The 20,479-nt window shown below is 52.0% G+C and overlaps 2 protein-coding genes across 3 annotated transcripts in view; one reads left to right on the top strand and one right to left on the bottom strand.

The window, feature by feature from the left end:
- LOC144163022 (A disintegrin and metalloproteinase with thrombospondin motifs 18-like) overlaps positions 1-7,864 on the bottom strand; it is a 174,086-nt gene extending 166,222 nt beyond the window's left edge. Inside the window, exons 1-2 of one of the 2 annotated variants that reach the window (XM_077693800.1) lie at positions 7,691-7,864; positions 6,023-6,237 (exon numbers count right to left, since the gene is read on the bottom strand). The gene's annotated coding sequence lies outside the window, so the exon portion shown is untranslated. The remainder of the gene's footprint in view (positions 1-6,022; positions 6,238-7,690) is intronic. The other variant, XM_077693801.1, reaches the window with a different exon arrangement.
- Positions 7,865-9,308: 1,444 nt separating this feature from the next.
- On the top strand, positions 9,309-15,796 carry LOC144163021 (tubulin beta-4B chain-like). Its single transcript, XM_077693798.1, has 6 exons — positions 9,309-9,476; positions 11,460-11,568; positions 12,125-12,235; positions 12,590-13,034; positions 13,541-13,977; positions 14,673-15,796. The coding sequence occupies exons 1-6, from the start codon at positions 9,420-9,422 to the stop codon at positions 14,852-14,854; spliced, it is 1,341 nt and encodes a 446-aa protein (XP_077549924.1). The 5' UTR covers positions 9,309-9,419; the 3' UTR covers positions 14,855-15,796.
- The last annotated feature ends 4,683 nt before the right edge of the window (positions 15,797-20,479 follow it).

Below are 20,479 nucleotides of genomic sequence, written 5' to 3'. Positions count from 1 at the left end.
CGTGTCTACGAGGGCGACTACGTCAAAGCCGTCGATGGACACCTTGACGTCAGATGCAGTCTTCCTCGAGTTCCGGGTTCGTCGGGGCGTCGTATCTCTGCTTGTACGTGTTGACGGTCGGGCACTGTGCATCGTCGTTGTCGTCGTCTTCTCAACGGACGTCTGGGTCCAGTCGGGTGCGCGTCGCGGCGTATAGCTGTCGTCGTGTACGGGAGTTTCGTCAGGTCTGTGTCGGGTCGTCGGGATGAGGGCATGTTGTGAGTCACTGTCTTCCGCGAGTCGTTGCGTCGTTGGAGGGTTTTCATTTTTCCGCGATCGTGCAACTTTACCTCCAAAAGTTGCTGCTTTTAGTTTCCCCCGCGTGGGCTGGGGGACCTTCCACGTGAGAACTCAGCATTGCTACGGCGGTTCGGCGACTGGTATGGGTAGGGTGACGGCGAACGGTTGAAACGGGCTGGTCGACGGCTGGTGTTGGACAGGTACTCTTCGATCTCCGATGGGCGCTGGCCAGTTCGGGGGCGGGGTGCGTCGACGGAGAACCCTCGCAAACCGAGCCTCCTGTACGGGCAGCGACGGTAGACGTGGTCGGCCTCTCCGCAGTGGTAGCACAGCGGACGATTGTCGGACGTTCGCCACACGTCGGTCTTCCTTGGGGCAGGGGGTTGCGCCGCAGGTGGTCGGGCCGGCGAGAGGGGACGACGGTACGGAGCCTCGTGACGATAGGGTGCAGGTGGGCGAGGGCGATGTACAGCAGCCGCGTAGGTCATGGCTTGCGGCTCGCGAGGTGCTACTGGCGTCGTTGAAGTTCCCAGCGCTTGCTGCACTTCTTCTCTAATGACGTCGGTAAGAGAAGCGACTTGTGGTTGCGGCGGCGTCGGGAGCAGTTTCCGCAGCTCCTCCCTCACTATTTCGCGGATAGTGTCGCGTAGTGAGTCGGAGTTGATAGCGCTGGCACCAAGCGTCTCCGAAACCAGCGCATTGATCGGGCGGTCGTACTGCCTCGTTCGGATTTCGAGCGTCTTCTCCATCGCGGCGGCCTCAGACGCGAATTCGGACACGGTCTTGGGGGGGTTGCGAACAAGGCACGCGAAGAGCTCTTGCTTCACACCTCGCATCAGAAACCGTAGTTTCTTTTCTTCCGTCATTCCAGGGTCCGCACGGCGGAAAAGTCGCTTCATTTCCTCGACGAAGATTACGACTCCTTCGTTCGGGTGTTGCGTTCGAGTTTCCAGTAAAATCGCAGCTCGTTCTTTTCTCACCACGGTCGTGAAGGTCTTAAGGAACTCGCTTTTGAATTGCGTCCAGTCGGTCAAGGCACTCTCGTGGTTTTCAAACCAAGTTCGGGCTGCATCCTCCAAGTAAAAGAAAACATGCCGGAAGGTTTCTTCATCGTCCCACCTGTTGAAGATCCGCACGCGCTCCAGCTTCTCCAACCAGTCCTCTGGATCTTCAGCGGGGGCTCCCCGGAACGATGGCGGTTCCCGGGGCTGCTGCAGCATGATTGGCGACGTTGTTTCTTGTACCATGGTGTTGGTTGCAGCGTTCCTTCTCTTTGGCCCTTCTGGCATCAAACCGAACTCGGGTGGTAAATGTTGCAGGCGGAGGCTGGCTCTTGTTGGACTGGCTTGGCGGCTTCCCGAGGCTGCAGTGGGCATGAAGGGTGCGTACCCCGCACCAGATACAGATACCGTCAGAAGTGATTGGAGCACGGGAGCTGTGGACGAACCGCATAGGAGCGCCGTTGGCGTTGCTCGCAGCATACTGGTCTCGGTGATGGCGCTGATAGCAGACCCACCTAAAAATATCGGAAAGAGAAATTGTCACTTGAGATCCCTGCGATTGCGATGCTTCTCCAACAGCTCGCGTGCGCTGAAGGCGTGTGAGCGACGCTGCCAGATACCGCCTCTGCTATCAGCGCCATCGCTGAGACCGGTATACTGCGTATATCGCTCGAAGCCGTGGGTTGAGAAGTAGAGATGGGCTATCGCCGTCGGCAGGCGCGCATGCGTGTTCTGCTCCTTTCGTTTACCGCCGGTGCAGCTACACGGCGCTCCTATATGCCGTTCGGCCCCAGCTCCCGTGCTCCAATTACTTTTGACGGCACCTGTACATAAGGTATCTGTTATCCGGACAGTTTACTGCTCTGCAATCGTGCTTTCTAGTGCTTTACTGACGCGGGAATTTCGTAGTTTTCCCTAGCGTTCAACCATCGTCGTGGTTAGACGGAGGGGTGCATTTTCTGTTTCCACGTCCATGCATCTCTCTCCAAATTCAAACTGCTTCGACCGTGCCGGGATGGCGCAATCGGATAGACCTCGGCTCCGTAACACAAGAGACCAAGGTTCGATTCCGACCTCGGGAAGCGTTTACTTTTTCTTCACTTCACCCACGATAATCATCGTCGTCAGGGAAAGTTGGCTTTCGCGCAGACGGTTTTCGGTCGACTACAGACGACAACACTGAGAGGCTGAAAGCTTCGCCTCAATAAAATAAAAGCCGTTCTACTCAATGTGAAAGCTGTCGGAAGTGCAGAGCAGTGATTCGCCGTAATGAGCTGCCGTGCCGTCATCCGCTCACTGCTGCCACCCAATGCATTTCACATTCCCCGCCTTCGCAGTGCTCGCGCGCCCCCTGCCTGAAACTGCGCCAGCGGGAGTTGTGTTCTTTTTGTGCTTCCTTTAATTTCATATTCTGGAGCTCTTTCGTGTCATTTCGAACGCGTTTTTTTTTTTTTTTTTTTTTGCGTGGCTGGAGCCTTTCTGCGTCATTTCGAACGCGCCATTTTTTTTTCGCTTACTATTTGAAAAACCAACCCAACGAGCGTTCCTAACTAAATTAACGCGGGGGCTGCCGGTTATATCCACAGATTTCGCCTGAAATATACCGGCAGTTTTCTTTGTGCTAAACAACGGGGAGATGTATGACAAGCGCCAGCGGTTCACGAGGGTCGAACGGTTATTGATTGATTGATTGATTGATTGATTGATTGATTGATTGATTGGTTGATTGATTGATTGTGGGATTTAACGCGCCGACGCAACGCAGGCGATGAGGCGCGCCGTAGTGGAGGGCTCCGGATTAATTTTGACCACCTGGGGATCTTTATCGTGCGCCGAAATCTCGTACACACGGGCGTTTTTGCTTTTCGCCTCCATCAGAAAAGCGGCCGCCGCGGCCGGGAATCGAACCCGCGACCTCGTGCTCAGCAGCGCAACGCCTTAGCCACTGAGCCACCGCGGCGGGTGGTCGAACGGTTATGACTATTTAAACAGCGTGGTTTTCGAAGCCTCAGCGTTACCCCCTGACGACTGCACATAGGGCTCTACTTGGGTCCGTTATCTCGCTGCGCCGCCTGATTCCGGCAGTCACATCGACCGTTAGCGAGCTACGACGTCATAAAGATCTCTGCACTAAACATGCTCCCTCCGTAGGTGGCTATGCTTCACTGCGCAACACCTAGTGTGGGAAAGCCCGCTTACAAATAGAAAGCATACACCGATTTTGTTAAAGTTGGCTTCACCTCTAAACAGAAATGTATTTACAGGGGCAATAATATCTGTCATGTTTTTAGATGGACGCCCTGGACCTTTTAATTTTAGAATCATTTTTTTTATCATTCGCTAAAAATCGGTTGTCTACCCTCAGTCTGCCGTTGGAGACGATCTGCTGGACAGCTTTGCCGTATAGAAACAATTCAACCGGCAGCAACTCGTCGCAGCCAGCCCGCTTGCGGACAAAGCAACGTTCTCGAGCGCTAAGAGCTTCTACTCTCGATTTCTCTATTGTCACTTCAAGACAAGGGCAAACTTTCTCCAACCTACGGACATGTCCCGTCCTTTCACTACGCGTTTAAGAAGTGGACCCCCCCGCAGCGTGCGTAGGCGGAAGGCGTCCTCTTCCCATTGCCTTCCGAGTACGGTAGCCGCTTTTAGTACGCCGGCCTTTGCAGCGATCGCCGCGAGAGATAGGTGCGCACAACACACCGCCGCTCTGTGCGCGGGCAGCACAATCGCTGCTGTGGCCCCTTTGAGTTGCCGTTTTGGGAGACCGCTCCACGTAAGGCACCGACCGCAGCAACGGCTGTGGTGGCCTCAGTCTAGCCAACGCCTCCTAGACGGGTAAGCCTCGTTGTTACGTCATCGCGTCACCACCGACGAACACCTCGCTGTTTGTCTAATCCGCCGAAATCGAAAAGCTTCATTAGAGGTCGCTCGAGGTCGCCCACAAGATTGACAAATTATGTCGCGGGGATAGCGTGTCTCCATTGAAGGCTTCCTTTTATGTAGGGGTTGTCGGTCCGGCGACGCGCCTTCAACGACGCTGCCACACAAAAGCGATTCCGCCCGACAACTCGAAGTATATACGCCGCGCCCAAGATATGCCGCGCGCCTCCCGTACACCGAAGCAGACGGGGCTGGACGCAGGTTTGGCGGTATTTGTGCCGCGGAAGCGTTTAAACCCCATCTCAGCGAGTTGGATCACCGCAGTCGAAGCTGGGCACTCCCTAGTGGTGAACCTGTTACACGGTGGCGAGGGCATGATGGTTGCTGGCCTAAACATTTAATCAACTACTTTCCAAGTAGGCGTCGTGCCAGACGTCGCAGCATCACCATGCAGGGCTTGTAATCTTTGATAGTGTAAGCGGATGGCGTTGCGCATAGGTGGCCTGCGTAAAAGTAAGAAAGGACCACTGTGAAATACCCGGAAATTAAGCATGAATGTTCTGCGCGTTAGCATGCGTTGTACAAAATTTTGCTTTTAATCCGTATACACTCTTTGCCGAGAGTGACGACACCCTGCAACGGCACAAAAATGCGTAATTAGTCAAGTTACATATTTAGTCGTTATAATAGTGCAAATTTAAATTATGGGTAATTTATAAGCAAAGAAATCAATAGATATCCACAGAATCCGCAAGTGGGAGATCAGGAGGAAGAAGTGCTTTGGTAATGCTAAAGGGAACCCCGTAAAGCCCGTTCTACATGGGGCGAATTTCGCTTGCGTCTTCGCAGCTGCGGTGCCGCTCGTGCACCAAAACGGTATATTCTCGTTGCTGTGGCGAATTTCCAATTGTTTGGAAGAGTCGAACTTCTCTTGTGAACGCCGCTTAGCATTTGGCAATATGTCGCAGCAGTGAAAATAGGAAAATAAATCGTTTTGGTGCACGGGCGGCGCCGCAACTGCGAATTCGCAGGCGAAATTCGCCTCATCTAGAACGGGCGGGCTGCTTGAGAACCAAGACGCTTATCCACAAACCGGCGCGTAGGTTGCGGGAGGGAACCGGAAACCATGCGATGGTATCCGACCCTGTCGGGACTCGGCAATGCGTATTTCCAAACGCTTCGCTTCACAGAGCACCCACGTGACATGTCTGTTTATACGTGATTAAATGTAGTCATTGGCTCCACCCCAAACATAAAGCGGCCTAAAACATACCAAATCACTATTATTAACAAAGACAATACGTAGATTGGTGTTTAAAAAAATAAACTGAAAAAAAGGTAAGCAATGAAACAAAAAAAACAACTGAGGTAGACCTGCTAGGGCTCGAACCGAAGCCGTCAGCGCCAGTACTCTACATTTAGGCGACATAGCCTGAACGGTGGGCTCCTTTTGCAGACGCTCAAAAGAACAGCACGCGCTATGACATGACACATGTCACGTGCGTGCTCTGTGCAGCCAAGCGTTTGGAAACACGCTTCCGGGAATCGCTTAGCCTCCGGAACCTATGGTATTTAAAGGGGGCAGACAACCGATTTTTGTTGAGTGCGTGCCCTCTAGCTCATATGAAAGCCAGCGTTCTGTACAATGAGGTATATCCACAAGAACTTTCTAAATAAATTGGTGGAAATAATTTTAATGCGGCACTAAGCTCCCTGGAGTGAGAAAGGTGGCGCCACGTAATGTCTAAAAGTGACACAACCGCACGTATACAAACAGCCCCGTTTCGATTTCAATGTGCTAAGTAACGGGAAATACAGAACCTTATTATTATTTTAACTCGGGACAAGCTTTTAAATACCTTCTTTATCCCCTCACGTACAGGAAACGGCAGTCGTCTGCTCCAGACGTCGCTCGCTCGGCGTTGCTAGGAGCAACCGCGTGCGCTCATAAAACTCGGACCGCCACGGCGCCGGCAGCAGAACTCTCTCCAACTGTCGTGCACATGGGGGATGGGGTGACCAAAGAAGATCCCGACGCTCGAAGAAAGGGCGGCTTATCAGGAAGAGCACCGCGCTGTAAGGCGAGAATTCATTCATTCATTCATTCATTCATTCATTCATTCATTCATTCATTCATTCATTCAGAAGAAGAAGAAGAAGAAGAAGAAGAAGAAGAAGAAGAAGAAGAAGAAGAAGAAGAAGAAGAAGAAGAAGGAGGAGGAGGAGGAGGAGGAGGAGGAGGAGGAGGAGAAGAAGAAGAAGAAGGAGGAGATGCGAGTAACTTATTTGATTTGTTCGGGGGAGTTTTCTGTTGACACCAACGGCCGCGACAAAACCCTTAGGGGGTAGATGTAAAAAGCTTCGCTTTAAAAATTAGTGACCTTCCACTCTGTGAAAATGGGGGACCTGCAAAACTGCATGCCCTCCACAGAGTGCACGAAACTAAACGTTTGTTTGTAATTTACGACTGAGCATGCTTCCTAGCCAATTACTTGAATGAAATTTGTAAAGGCTCGAGCTTTATCTTAGCGGACAAACGTAGAGCTGTCTCTTTCCCTCTCGCGTCGTAGGCATCTTACTGTTTGTGTAACACGTCAACCCAATACACTCTACCACTGAGGACACTGGAGCGGTCGCATTGGGCTGTTTGACGGCCAGGTTGATAAACCTCACGCTAACACAACGGACATGTCATCAGTAGGGGCACGAAACCTTTAGCAGTGCGCGCCCTCCACCCCCTCTCCCTCCCACCACTCCCACCCCGTGCACGCATAAATCGGCAACCGGTCATGAGCGGGTGCTTAGAAGGGAAAGACACTGTCGAACATGTCGTTATGAAAGCCCTTCAAGCTGAACAAGCGGTATTGGCCCACGCCGGCGTTCCAAGCGGGTCAGTTGCTGTTAATTCGGGAGGGATTCGCAGCTACTCGACCAGCTGGAACTTGAGGCGGCAACGGCGGTGGCAGCGGCCTTTCGTTGTTTTCGCGCCCATTCACACTTCTGTTTGGGCTGACACTTCTTCAGTTTCCGCTCTTCTTCCTCCAAGCGAACTGCATGCGCCCATCCCATAGCGAGTTAACATCTCGAAGGCCTCGACCTTTGTTCTAGCGGACACACACGTGGGTGTACCTTTCGCTGCCCAGTCGTAGGCATCTTATTGTCTGTGAAACCCACCAACCCAGACCCAAACCGCTCGATTGCGGAGGACAGCTGACGGGGTGCATTGAGCCATGAGTCTCCACGTTTAAATCTCCCACCGCCACAACGGGCATGCCATCGGTAGTGGTCTTAAGTCCTGCTGTGCGTGCATGCCCCTCCCTCCAGCCCCATATCATGCATGCTCAAACCGGTAACTAGGTGTGAAATACGCCGGCGAAGAGAGAAAGAAAGACTTTACATGCGGCCAGACTAAGATCTATTATTATTAATCCGCCAGAAGAACTATGATCCGCTGCTCAACGAGGGCCGCCGACGCGACAATATCGCTCGGAATGGCATTCAAGCTAAAAAAAGAATAATGTGCTCACAGCGGTGTTCCAACGGCGCAAGTTGCGTTCAACCGGCAGGAATCCGCAGCTAGTCGGTGAGTTGGAATTTGAGGCGGCAACGGCCGCGGCTACCTTCTCGGCGACGGTGGTTGCGGCGGCTTTCTGGCATTTTTACGCCCTTTCGCGCTGCTGTTGATCCTCCGCAATCATCTGATAACGGCGCTACGGCCACTCTCAGCCTACTGCGCAACTTGTCAAAGAGGCATAGTTGGTGGCAAGGGTAATAAGTGTTGTGATAACCGTTGTGAACGAGGTGTCGGCGGTGGCGAGAGGAGCCCCGGAGCGGCGCCGAGTAAATCGGCTTCACCGGAATGAAAACTCTGGGGAAGGGGGGGGGGGGTCACAGAAATGTACTGCTTCGCAGTAAAACGCCTCCCGTGGCCGGAATCGAACCTGGCTCCCTCGCGTTATGAAGCCGGCGCCAATCCGAGTGCTCCTATTCGACATGGTCGAAGTGTACACCAGGCAGCAGGCACCGACTCATGCCGTACACCCCAAACCAGAACGTTAGGCTTACTGAGTGCACACCCTAGAGTTGTTGTGGGTATTCTAGAAAAACCTCCAGAGTACCTCCAGAGGCGTACCTCAAGAGTAACACGCACTCGCAGTGAGGGATTGGCCAACCAAGCATTCATCAGGAGGCGTAATCGACCTAAAAGGGGAAAAACCGCAAGAACTCACAAGAATCAGTAGCTGAAACTGAGCAAAAGGCAACGAAAATACCCGAAATCCCATTTATAATGCACAAAGGTGTCATAAATAGATTCTATGCGTGATAACAAGTGTTAATATTCGAATATGACAAACCCTTGAAAATGAAAAAAAAAAAAAAAAGCGGTAACGGGATTTGAACCCCGGTTAGGATGTTCGCTTTGCCGGAGCGGAACTATACGAGACCAAGCGTTTCTGCGCGATTAAATTGAGGGCAACATGCACGTGGACATAGCTTCAAACATGCCCCGAGATGGCGCCACGGGTCACTTGGCTGTGCTGACTAGGAAATGCCCATACGCCATCAGGAGAAAGTTTCGCGGTCAACCATCGTGCCATCGTCGTTAGACGGAGGGGTGCATGATTTCTGTCTGGGGAAGGAGCTGATTGATTGATTGTTTGTAGGGTTTAACGCGACGACGGAACGCAGGCGATGAGGCGCGCCGTAGTGGAGGGCTCCGGATTAATTTTGACCACCTGGGAATCTTTAACGTGTGCCGAAATCTCGTACACAAGGGGGTTTTTGCTTTTCGCCTCCATCAGAAAAGCGGCCGCCGCGGCCGGGAATCGAACCCGCCTCCTCGTGCTCAGGATAACTATAGTTTGCTTTTTTCTTAGTTTGTCGCGTCTCCCTTGTTTCGTTTCCCTTAGCGTTTACTTTATATTGTTGAGCGCCCCCTTCTTGGCCAATCGCCGATTGCGTATGAGCCATGTCACTGGTGCCAAACCCTTCCCCCTCCCTCTATCGGGCTTGAGAAACCGCAAAAAATTCCGCTGTATTTGTCACGTGACAAAATTCGCCAATTGAAGCGATGGGAATGGGGAGGCGTACTCCGATTGGCTGTCGACGCGCGTGTTGAAAGAAAAATCAGGCGAAATCTCGTCACGTGAGTTACTACGGCGGCTAGTCTGGCGTTCGGAAGCTGCCACTTCGGACAGGGCTCGTCCCCGCAGCGGTCCACGTCTTCTGTGAGCTCCGCTGCCGTAGAGTTTCAAGATGCGTGAGATCGTCCACATCCAAGCCGGCCAGTGCGGCAACCAAATCGGCGCCAAGGTAAAGCCCGCTCGATTTTGTACCAACTTTTAGGAGCTATTGCGAGGCGGTGCTGTGTTAGGCCTAACCGAATTCCGAATTCGCGCTCGCGACCCCGTCGTTTCTGCAGCCGTCACCTGTCACTGCTGTTGCCTTTTCGCATCTATCTGGGAGCGAATGTTTTTTCACGAACGCCTGTAGGCGCGCTTTTGTTTGTTAACGCCCGCTCGATTTTGTGCCGACTTTTAAAAGCTATTGCGAGTAGCTGTGAGGCGGTGCTGTTAGGCCTAACCGAATTCCGAATTCGCGCTCGCGGCCACGTCGTTTCCGCAAGCGTCAACTATCATTGCTTTTGACTTCGCGCATTTATCTGTGAGTGCATGTTCTTTTTTTTTTTTTTTCACGAACGCCTGTAGGCGTGCTTTTGTTTGTTTTCTTGCTGCAAGCATCGAAGACGAGAATGTTAGTTACGCCCGTTCATAATGCCGGTAGATGACTCGACTCTTTTAGGCAAAGTCATGGCCCACAGCCGTGACGGTATTCACGTTTTGCAGCGCCTGCGGCGCGCCCTTCCCTTGAGTTTAGTGTTGCGCACTTCGTTGGAATTGCTTTCTCTGGATACTTTTAGCTACGCCGTATGTTTCAACCGCGCTGGTCGAGTGGTCGCGTGCGCACGGCAACGTTTTTGAGCCGGATATAAGAACCGGGACTCCACCATGCCCTCACAAATTTTTTTGCGACTTTCGCTCGCTGCCGCAAAAATAATCGCATAGCGTGCTCAGCCATTCCACTCTTTACCAGCTCAGGATTTAGTAACTGCGGCTCCGTTTTATTATTTTTTTTCGTGCTCGTTTTCAGTACCGTCCGCCATTTCGTCTGTGCCTGTGTATCGTTCTCGAGGGTCTTTGTCGCTCCGTGTTTGCTTTTGTATCATCATCATAAGAATATGCTCTTACAAGGCACAGCGTGGGCCCTGTTCACGCGTTCGACTGAAGCTGCCTCTCTTGTCGAGTTTTCGTTTTCTTAGTCTGGAGGGGGAATTTCGAGGGGTGTTTGTTTTGAAACTGACAAATTTTTCGACCGTTTCAGTCGGGACATAATTGCACTTGCGTGGTCCCTGACCAATGACATTGCCTCGCTTGTGCTACGTCACATCCTGTCGTCTGCTTCAGCCACTCGGGGCTCGCCAGGTGGCAATGTTCATGGTTGCCAACATTGCTGAACAAGAACAAAACATTACGCTAGTATGAGGCAGAAATACTTGCAGAGTTCCTTGATAACAAATTTATGGATACTTGATTTCGCAAGTGAAATACTGCATCCACTGCATAAATAAAAATTCACTCCGTCGCCTGCTGTCACCCGCGCAACTTTAGCTTCTAGCGGATTTTAAGATGAACCAGAAACAGTTACGAAAGGCCCCACTAGATAGGTTCCACATTCCGCTTGGAACGCACTTGGAGTAGGGCAACGTGGTTCTGTAAACGTTGAAGTAAGGCGCCTCGATTCACCCGCGTCACCGCCGTACGGCAGCGCTGGCATCGAGGCATCCGGCCTGGAGCAGTGGACGCGGTAAATTTAAATTAACATGAGCAAACCTATAGCGTGTTTACCTTGAGAGGAGAGCCACGGGAGAGGAACAGCATGGGAGGTGAGCGGGAAAGCGAAGGGAGACATTTACTTAAGTGTTAACGAAAGACTGTCTTCCGTCGACATTTGCAACGAAAGGAACAGATACGCGGCCAATTGCAACCTTCTGCCTTAATGCGCCTTGGCATCGTGGGCTGCTTTCGTCCTGAGTTTTGATTCCCTGTTCTCTTTAGGGTTCTCTCTCTCTTTACATCTGAACTACTTTGGCTACGTGGGCATTGTGTGCACTAATGACGAAAGTTGTTGTTTACTTAGCCTCGTATATCTTTCTTACAATCTGTTGCGAAAATTAAGCTTTATTCACACTTATGTGCCCACCTAATTCCCATCCGCCGCCGATCTTCTTGCGTGCAGTTCTGGGAGGTGATCTCCGACGAGCACGGCATCGACACCACTGGCAGCTACAACGGCGACTCTGACCTCCAGCTCGAGCGCATAAACGTGTACTACAACGAGGCCTCCGGCAAGGGCTTGTGCTTTCTGCAGTGTCCAATCCAGGACTGACGCGTTCCCTGATGCGCTTTAAATGTTCGCTGTAACTGCTACATACCCCTTAGTTACTAATCGAATGGATCAAGCTTATTCATGCTTTTCCCTGCTGCACATCACGCAGTATAGACTACATTTTGTAGAGTGAGCTACACTGGCCGGGGTTAAGCAGTTTCGCGTGGCTCCTGGAGAGCGATGCTGCGCATGCGCGAGAAGCAGTGACGTCTCGCGTCGCACGAGACGTCGCACAGCTGGCGCGCCGGAGCCGCCGCCGCGACTGGATTGGATTAACTCGGTTTGGATTGGATTATAAATCGTTTTAGGAGCAGTAAGCGTGATAATCAGCTAATCCTAGATTAACCAGCTGAACCTTAGCTCACGCTACGTATATCCTGGCATAGCCGAGCTAAGCCACTGCTAATTTTTTGCCCATATCCATTTATCGGTTCGGCTGTTCCCGACTCTTTGCCTTGGGAGGAAGTGCTTGTGGCCGGTGCCTGTATGCTGACCGTGCCTCTGTTACCTTTCAGGAGGCAAGTACGTGCCGCGGGCCATCCTGCTGGACTTGGAGCCGGGCACCATGGACTCTGTGCGGTCTGGACCCTTCGGCCAGCTTTTCAGGCCCGACAACTTTGTCTTTGGTGCGTGCTCCTCTCGTTATCCTTCCCTGACCCTCCGGTCCGCTGAGCCGGGTCAGTTAGTAGTACAAATTCATGACCAGCCAGCGTATTCTCTGCACGTTATACTGTTTTAAAATATCTCCTTGCAGTTTGCCTTTCTAGCTTTCATGTTTTACGCCTCCCAGCATGTTGCTTAGGTGTGTGTAGATCCTTCGGCGGAAAAATTTATATCTCAAGAATCCTCTTTTGCACCCCAGAAGTCTTCTCTCTCCACTTTCGTGGCCCTAGGCCTCGCTCCTGGGGCAGGCTGCGTACAGTGAGAATTATCGCTCCTACCTGTACAGCCTGCCTACTGTGGCATACCTTGCGTTGCAGGTCAGAGCGGTGCCGGCAACAACTGGGCCAAGGGCCACTACACGGAGGGTGCGGAGCTGGTGGACTCCGTCCTAGACCGAGTGCGCCGAGAGGCCGAGGCATGCGACTGCCTGCAGGGCTTCCAGCTCACCCACTCCCTCGGGGGAGGCACCGGCTCGGGGATGGGCACCCTGCTCATCTCAAAGATCCGAGAGGAGTACCCAGACCGCATCATGAACTCCTTCAGCGTCGTCCCGTCGCCCAAGGTCTCGGACACGGTCGTGGAGCCGTACAACGCCACCCTGTCGGTGCACCAGCTGGTCGAGAACACTGACGAGACCTTCTGCATCGACAATGAAGCCCTGTACGACATCTGCTTCCGCACATTGAAGTTGACCACGCCAACCTACGGTGACCTGAACCACCTTGTGTCGGCCACCATGTCGGGCGTCACCACGTGCCTCCGGTGGGTCCCCTTAGCAATGCTTCATTTGGTTCACCCTTCCTTTATGATATAGCTAATCGGCATGTGTTGTTTTCTAAGCTCTGCGATCACTAGTCGTCTGCTTCGAGAATGAAGGACTTGGGTGGTTTTCTCCTGTTGTCTGTTTTCTGTCCGTTTTGAGCAAGCCCTGATTGGCTAGAAGTGAACACCCGGATGTGACGCCATGCAAGCACGGCGGAACTATGCCGCGGCTTCTCGAAGAAGACGATTGGGGGCAGACGATTGGTTCGCTGGCGGAACAATAAGCACATAAAAGATAGTTTGAAATAGGTCTAGTCGTTTAAAATGTGTTTACAAGAACAGTTGCGCAAAATTCAACCAAAAGCCCTACTACAACTGGATGTACGTCACAATAGAACATACGCAAAACAGACGTTCTTAAAACGGATAAACACGATAACACCGCCCCTGTAGTGCTTCAACCTCAGGGTTCCAGCATTTGACGAATTCCCTTTGTTCGCACGCAGGTTCCCCGGCCAGCTGAATGCTGACCTCCGCAAGCTGGCGGTCAACATGGTCCCCTTCCCGCGCCTGCACTTCTTCATGCCCGGCTATGCCCCGCTGACATCCAGGGGTTCGCAGCAGTACCGAGCCCTGTCTGTTCCAGAGCTTACCCAGCAGATGTTCGATGCCAAGAACATGATGGCGGCCTGTGACCCTCGGCACGGCCGGTACCTTACCGTGGCGGCCATCTTCCGCGGCCGCATGTCCATGCGCGAAGTCGATGAACAGATGCTCAACGTTCAGAACCGGAACTCGTCGTACTTTGTGGAATGGATCCCCAACAACGTCAAAACAGCCGTGTGCGACATTCCGCCTCGTGGTCTGAAGATGTCTGCGACCTTCATCGGCAACAGCACCGCCATTCAGGAGCTCTTCAAGCGCATCTCGGAACAGTTCACAGGTACGTCTTAGCTTTGTCTTTGAGCTGGCTTGTTATCTTCATGTGGCTGCGTGGTGTGTAGAACCAAGCTGTAGTGCCTATATTCACCTGTTGGGCAGTCATGCTCTCAGCTTGTACACACTGTTTGGCATAAGTGGTGTGTACAATGCCTGCATACGTTCACATTCCCTAGTTTCAGCAGAAAGGACTTCCTGGTAGGAGTTCGATAAGCGCGACTTGTCACGTTATTAGTTCTCCAGATGTGCCCCTTGTAGACTTGATGTGCTCTTGAGATGGTGATTCGCTGTTTTTCCAAGAAAGGACAACACATTATTCCATGCAGAAAGCCAAAAGCTATAGGTGGTATTCATTGAAAATTTTAGCCTTAAATTTCTTCTCTTGGCAACAATGCGAACGGCCACGGATATGGCGTGGCTCCTTTTCAACCCGATTATCAACGATGTTGTCAACAGAGCGCACTCACATTGGACTCGTGGCGTTACTTTGCGTTTGGTGAAGTAGTTTCGAATGTCTAACACACATCATGTACTTAGCACAGACAAGTACCGCCATCTGGCGGAGCCCGACGTAACCAGTGACGGCACACTGGTGGCCTGCATGTGTACCTCGCCAGTGAATACGAGCTATACACCGTTACAGCGTTCGGTATCTCGTAACTATGCACCGTTCTCCAGTTTCGTGGTCTCTCCGTGCAGCCATGTTCAGGCGCAAGGCCTTCCTCCACTGGTACACCGGCCAGGGGATGGACGAGATGGAATTCATGGAAGCCGAGTCTAACATGAACGACCTTGTCTCTGAGTACCAGCAGTACCAGGAGGCGACGGCTGACGAGGAAGGAGAGTTCGAAGACGTGCCGGAGGAGGACGTCAACGCCTGAAAACCACTTCCCACTGACTTTTCTACTCTTGTTTGTTTGTTTTTGTGCGCTTTTCTTTTCAACTTACCTTCCCCAGTTCGTTCGCGTTTCCTGTTCTTCATTTTACTTTAAAGGGACCCTGCAACACTCTTTGAGCAGTGCAAGTAAACCTGCGCGACGTTTAGATTACACTGCCAGGAATACCTGAGCCAAATATTACACGTGCACGTGAAGCGGTGAGCGCGCAAATCGATGCGAAAGACGCGGAAAAACCAACCGCTCTCTCTTCAGTTGTCCTCATTATGCATGGCCTAAGGGACGTCACATAGGCCATGGCTGCCCGATCGGCTGCCACTGGTCAACTTCGCGGCTAGATTCTCCCATTTCCATCGTCATCGCTGTGTACGAACCTCTTCTATGCCTGAACCTGTAGGCAATTTTGCCGTTTGTGTTTTGAGCGCGCGCGGAGTTTTAGTGATGAGCTCAATACTTCCCTTTCAACGGGACCACTCGACTACAAACGTTTATTGCTTCAAAAACGCCCTACCTGCCCGAGCGCGCACTTCCGAGCAGGCGCCCATGCCTGCTTTTTTGTGGCACCAGACCGGAAATAGGCCCCTCCGCGTTGCGGAGACAACTACCCGGCATGTGATATATCCAAGGCCACCGAAGAGAACGCCGCGAGGCGCCCCCCTCTCCGGGAGAGAGCGCGCAGCTTTCGTCGCCTTGTCCGCGCTCGAGTTGAGAGGGAACGATTATGCGCGATTTCTCATCGCGCGTAGTTTCAGTAATTGTGAACGGATTTTCATAATTCTTGCGGGAGGAGATTTCTGGGACAATAGACTTTATCCCAAAATACAGTACTAGTAGTCGATGGCAAGTGTTGCAGGGTCCCTTTAAATTCCTTTCTCTGTGTTCGTGTGCCTGGCCTCCGATTTTTATGGGAATAAATTGTTTTGTTGCACCGCACTCTTTGTTTGCTCGTCACCACTGCCCGTTGATGTTCGTGAACTTGTCATTTCCTTCCGGGAAACGTCTGTGTATTCCGGGAAACGTCCGGGAATTGTCTGTGTATGCAGCCTCTCTAGTTTCGCCAGAGCTGCTCCTTTTTTTTCTTTTTGGTGTGGGGAAAAGCTGAAAAATGGCAGCTTTCAAAGGAAATGCCTCGGGGTTGTCTCCTAGCCATACATCCAAACTGCTCGTATCTCATAGTAGGAATCTCTGAAAGGCCATGTTCGACAATTGATCGATCCTTCTGGTAGGCAGGTTCACCGCTGAATGCTCATTTGTATCATTTAAAAAATTCCCTCGCACTTCCCCGAGGGGGAGAGTGTGTAAGTGCGAATGCACGGTTGTTGATTGCGCGATTACGGTGGATATCGTGATCTTGGAGCGGAGAGGAGGCGCCCAACACCCGCAGTCACTGAGCGGAGAGAGGAGGAGGAGAGTAGCGCCCGCCGTTACGGCGAGGGCTACACGAGCGCCCTCACGCGTCGGAATGCGGAGCGCCCGCTACGCGAGCGAGAGCTCTCCCGCCCGAAGTGGAGAGGAGGCGCCCACCACCCGCAGTCACTGAGCGGAGAGAGGAGGAGGAGAGTAGCGCGCGCCCTGTTAGTTCGCGCTGTTCCCCAAGATGCAAGTACACCAACTCGCCCAACTCGCCACCCTGCCATCTCCCCCCCCCCCCCCCGTTGCTAGGGAAGACGAGGAGGAAGACGAGGAGCGCGGGCACCCGCAGCTGTTGCTATGCGGACGACGGCGGCGGACGATTCAGGCTCGCTTAAGAAGTGCATTCGCACTTAAAAGGACCCGCGTAGTTTTCGGAACTCCTTACACCTTTTTTGCGACAGTACTAAAGGAAACCTGCTGTTCAATCTCTGCGGCATCGAGGTACGCTATTCTGGGTTCTCACGCTGGTGGCATGAGTCGGAGCCTTAGCGGGTCTAGCAATTCCTTGTTAAAAATTTTCCTAACATTCATTTTAAGCGTCGTTTTCGCACAAACCGATTTGTTATCGTTTCGGTCGGTCTAAGTACGGGCCACTTCCTATGCATGTCTACGTGTCCACAAATGTACGCACGGCGTCAAGATAAGCCGAGGCACGCGAGCGTGTAGCAAAATACATCGCCGCGACATCTGACGTTGCACTTCTATCATGTGCACGTCCAACCCAAGGAGGTTAAAAATTTTTTTTTAACCTCCTTGGTCCAACCACGCTCGCTAGCCTGACTTTTCCTTCGCCTCAAACGGCAACGCTGATCACATTCTGCGCTTGGCGCCAGGGGTCACTTTCATTGCTCAACACGTCTTGCTCGCACACGCTTCAGCGGCCGAGGCTGAGGGTGAAAATGCGTTGCCCTCTCTGCCCTGCTCTGACAAAGGATACATTGCAACGGTACTGCTATCTTAGTTTTAAATACTGTGTTCTTTTTTCCCCCGCTATCTCAAGCATGACAATGTTGGCCTGTTTGTGTGTCAATCAATTCAACTACACCGCCAAGAACAGTTGAAAAAATTCTTGAAGGCAAAGTAACAATACACAAAAACGTTGCAAACTACTTCAGCTTCTGCAATGACTCGTACAGGTTCACAACATTCAGTGAAAAAAAATCTGGCATATTTGAGGCAAAACATGAAGCATAACGAGAGCGCAAGAGTTTTAGATGCGACTGCATCTCATTCACTCGCCTTGTCCCTCCATACGGCGTTGTTGTCCGCCCACACCCCTCCCCCATTCTCCTCGCCGCGCGAGCTGCGCTCTCCGCCGCTCACCCCCTCTCCGATAGCGAAGACTCTCTCGCGAGGGACATTGGATTGGCTTGACTTGGATTGGATTGGATTAAAGGGGATTGTGTTGGATTGTGTTGCGTCATAGCCACGTCATAGCCGCGGCAGGGGGTTCACGGCACGTTTCACGCGATGGGAGAATCAACCTAATGGAAACAACGGAGCCACACAGGGGTTCCCGCGAGGGGAGGGGGGAGAAATTTTTTTTTTCATGGCGAGCATACACGTTGGGTTAGTGTTTTGTACGACAGCAAATAAAAATCAATGCGTTAAATAATGTTTCCGAAATTTGGGAAAATAGCAAGAATTAAAACAAAAAAAATATGAGCAGCTTAAGCTACACCAAGCTGAAAAAATAGAAAAGGAAACAGTCGCGTGTTCCCAACAAATGGTGAGGGATACCTGCGACCGGGGAAAAATTTAACCGAGCAAACGTTCATTGCGTTCAGTAAAGGAGATGTGAAATGGAAGGAGAACATGGCGGGAATTAGGGGGAGAGGAGATAGCGTTACATTGCAGGGGTTGCAGGAGCGACGTGGTCTTTAGAAGACATGCTGTGAAGCGAGTGAATATGCGGGTAATTGTTAATGTTGCATTGTTGATCTCTGCGGCCCCGTGGCCATGTTACTTCCAATATACCAGGCATAACGAGATATTATATTGTGCCAGCTAGACTCCAGTATATTGCTCTGCAATATCGCGACCATACTTTATCTTTTCGCCGACCATCTGTCAAGATAGTTCTTTCGCAGTAACACATCAGCGATAGCGCCCAGTAAAGCCCTGAAGAAAGAAAAAATGCTTTATTTGTACTCATGGTGGGTTGAACCAGGCGTACAAGGGCCGCGAAAGGCAGAATTGCCCATATCAGTTAGGCTTGCGTACCCAACCTGAAAGGGGCACTGACACAAAAATTTAGCACCTTGTTTTTTTCGTTGCGATAAGTTGCTAGTGACCTACTTATAACCTGCAGAAACCTCATTTGCTTCAGCGTGCGACGGTTGTTTAATTAGAGGGACTTTAAATGCGGCCAGTCGCAGTTTCGGTTTCAGCGAGTGCCGCGAAACGATGGATTTTGTGGATTTTGTGTGAACAAAGCTGACCACGTGACCGTCGGAGGGATATCACAGAGCAGAGCCGCCGTAGCACTGTCGAATCCGCATCGACGGCAGTTTCTGCGAATGCCCCCACGTACTGATCTCGTGAGGCGCTTAATTAAAAAGCGACCGTGGATGTGACGCAGGCGCTGCGAGTGCAAATGCTACCGCGGCTAAAGAACGACGCGCGACGCTCGAGGCGGTGGGTGGCAAGACGCGCGCTGGGAGCAGCCGGCCGGTCTGCCTACAGGTCCGCCTACAGATGTGTTCGGCTCAGCACTGCGGCGGATATTCGAGTGCCGCTCTCGTAAGCGGTGCAGATGACAATTTTTAATGCAACCCGCCATCGCATCATTAACTCCTTTCTCATGTAAGCCACCATGGTCGGGACTTGGGGACAATTTCGTGCAGCGGTAACAAGCTATCACTCGAGCTACCTGCGCCGGCCTGGGCCACTTCGCGGCCGTGGCCGCCGCCTGCACAGCGACCGTGCGGCTAGCTCAGTGGGCTTTTCGTGCCTCCGGCGCGTTTTCGCATCCAATGGTAATAAACAGTAATAGAAACAGAGTGCCTGGAATCGCTGTAGAACTTTGGTCGCGGCCAGCTGCCCGATTAGCTGACGAAATCACGGCGCCTCCGCCGTCAACGATCGGGTCGTTCGTTCTCGAGAGCAGAAGCTCCGCCCTCCGGCCCTCCGATTGGAGCGGCGAGCCGGGTGAGCCCGCGTAAAACGCCGGTATTGCGGAAGCGGCAAACACAAACTCGTGACGTGTTTGGATGTTGTTTATTTACAATTGCGCGTGGTCCTCTGCTGGCTGCTCGGTTGCGTTTCGCACACTTCAAAATTGATTTTAAATATGTTCTAGGCTGTATTCGCCGCTGATATTTTGCAGATGATGTATATGTGTTCCCACCAATCTATCTCCGACGTTATCTCGCCTTCAAAATTTTGTGTCAGTGCGCGTTGAAGAAAAAGGGCCCATCTCCCCGCGAGGGGGACTCGAGTAAATGCGTCGCATAGGGGGTGGGTGTATTGCGTTAACGTTTAGTGTTTGGGGAGTTGGTGGTAGTGAATACGTTGAATCAGCAGCTTCTTGACGTAGTTTCAATGAGTCAAGGATATAAGGCGCGTTCGTAGCCTTTCATTCTGTGTCGGTTTTGCGGCGCAGTGGGAAGAGCACCATGTACCTCGTGTTCCGCCCACAGGTAGTGAATGCGTTGTATCAGCAGCTTCTTGACGTAGTTTGAATGAGTCAAGGATATAAGGCACGTTCGTAGCCTTCCATTCTGTGTCGGCTTTGTGGCGCAGTGGGTAGAGCACCATGTACCTTGCGTTCCGCCCGCAGGGTCGTGGGATCGAAACCAGGCGCCGGTAAGTATTATTTTTTTTGTATAGTGTAGGGGGAGGGGTGCGTACCTGTTGTTGAGAGCGAGGAGGGTAGCGTGATGCGGGAGAGGAGTGGGGGAGAGGGCGAACCTGGAACGGCTGTTGCGGACGCTGAGGCACGCCAACGCCGGGTGACATCGTGAGTTAAAGAAATGCTCTGAATTTAAAAAAATAACACAAACTACGAAAGACTGGCGACAAAGGCACTCCGATGACACGAGGAATTATCTGTGTAGTTAGCATGCTGTTTTCGAATGTGTCACACAAACGCAGCAGTGACGCTATTTCTTGTCATGCGCTCGAACTTACGATTATCCGCTGCTTCCTCGCACAACGTATTTTAGTTTGGAGGTGAGAAGTATGCTCAGTATATAA

This window comes from Haemaphysalis longicornis, unplaced genomic scaffold (assembly GCF_048455015.1).
Source record: "Haemaphysalis longicornis isolate Haplotype H1 unplaced genomic scaffold, Haemaphysalis longicornis Haplotype H1 scaffold_12, whole genome shotgun sequence".
In the NCBI taxonomy this organism is placed as follows: domain Eukaryota; kingdom Metazoa; phylum Arthropoda; class Arachnida; order Ixodida; family Ixodidae; genus Haemaphysalis; species Haemaphysalis longicornis.
The sequence above is the reverse complement of the archived record's forward strand: the minus strand, read 5'-3'. Positions and strand labels throughout refer to the sequence as shown.

Coding starts and splice junctions, on each gene's coding strand:
- LOC144163021 (XM_077693798.1), top strand. CDS start 9,420: ATGCGTGAGATCGTCCACATCCAAGCCGGCCAGTGCGGCAACCAAATC. Junction 9,477..11,459: donor GCAACCAAATCGGCGCCAAG/GTAAAGCCCGCT, acceptor TCTTGCGTGCAG/TTCTGGGAGGTGATCTCCGA. Junction 13,035..13,540: donor GGCGTCACCACGTGCCTCCG/GTGGGTCCCCTT, acceptor GTTCGCACGCAG/GTTCCCCGGCCAGCTGAATG.